This window comes from Otolemur garnettii, unplaced genomic scaffold (genome assembly GCF_000181295.1).
Source record: "Otolemur garnettii isolate 467f Iridium unplaced genomic scaffold, OtoGar3 scaffold00129, whole genome shotgun sequence".
In the NCBI taxonomy this organism is placed as follows: domain Eukaryota; kingdom Metazoa; phylum Chordata; class Mammalia; order Primates; family Galagidae; genus Otolemur; species Otolemur garnettii.
In genome coordinates, this window is record NW_003852524.1 from 3498103 (window position 1) to 3498389 (window position 287).

At 44.9% G+C, this 287-nt stretch overlaps 1 protein-coding gene across 40 annotated transcripts in view; it reads left to right on the forward strand.

Moving 5' to 3' along the window:
• The window catches only part of ANK2 (ankyrin 2), a 654255-nt gene that overhangs the window by 555244 nt on the left and 98724 nt on the right, over positions 1-287 (forward strand). For all 40 annotated transcript variants that reach the window (XM_023518175.1, XM_023518165.1, XM_023518155.1 and 37 more), the window contains one exon: positions 77-274. In XM_023518175.1, coding sequence (XP_023373943.1) covers positions 77-274 — 198 coding nt within the window. The remainder of the gene's footprint in view (positions 1-76; positions 275-287) is intronic.

Sequence of the window (287 nt, forward strand, 5' to 3'; positions counted from 1 at the left end):
TAGGGAGGTGGTCAACTATGGAGGTTCTACTGTATATGTATGTGCGTTTGTGTGTGGTTTTCTTTTTCTTTCCTAGAATGGTTATACTCCATTACATATTGCTGCCAAGAAAAACCAAATGCAGATCGCTTCCACACTCCTGAACTACGGAGCGGAGACTAACATCGTCACAAAGCAAGGAGTTACTCCACTGCATTTGGCCTCGCAGGAGGGGCACACGGATATGGTCACTTTGCTTCTGGAAAAGGGAGCCAATATCCACATGTCAACCAAGGTATTTTGTTCTC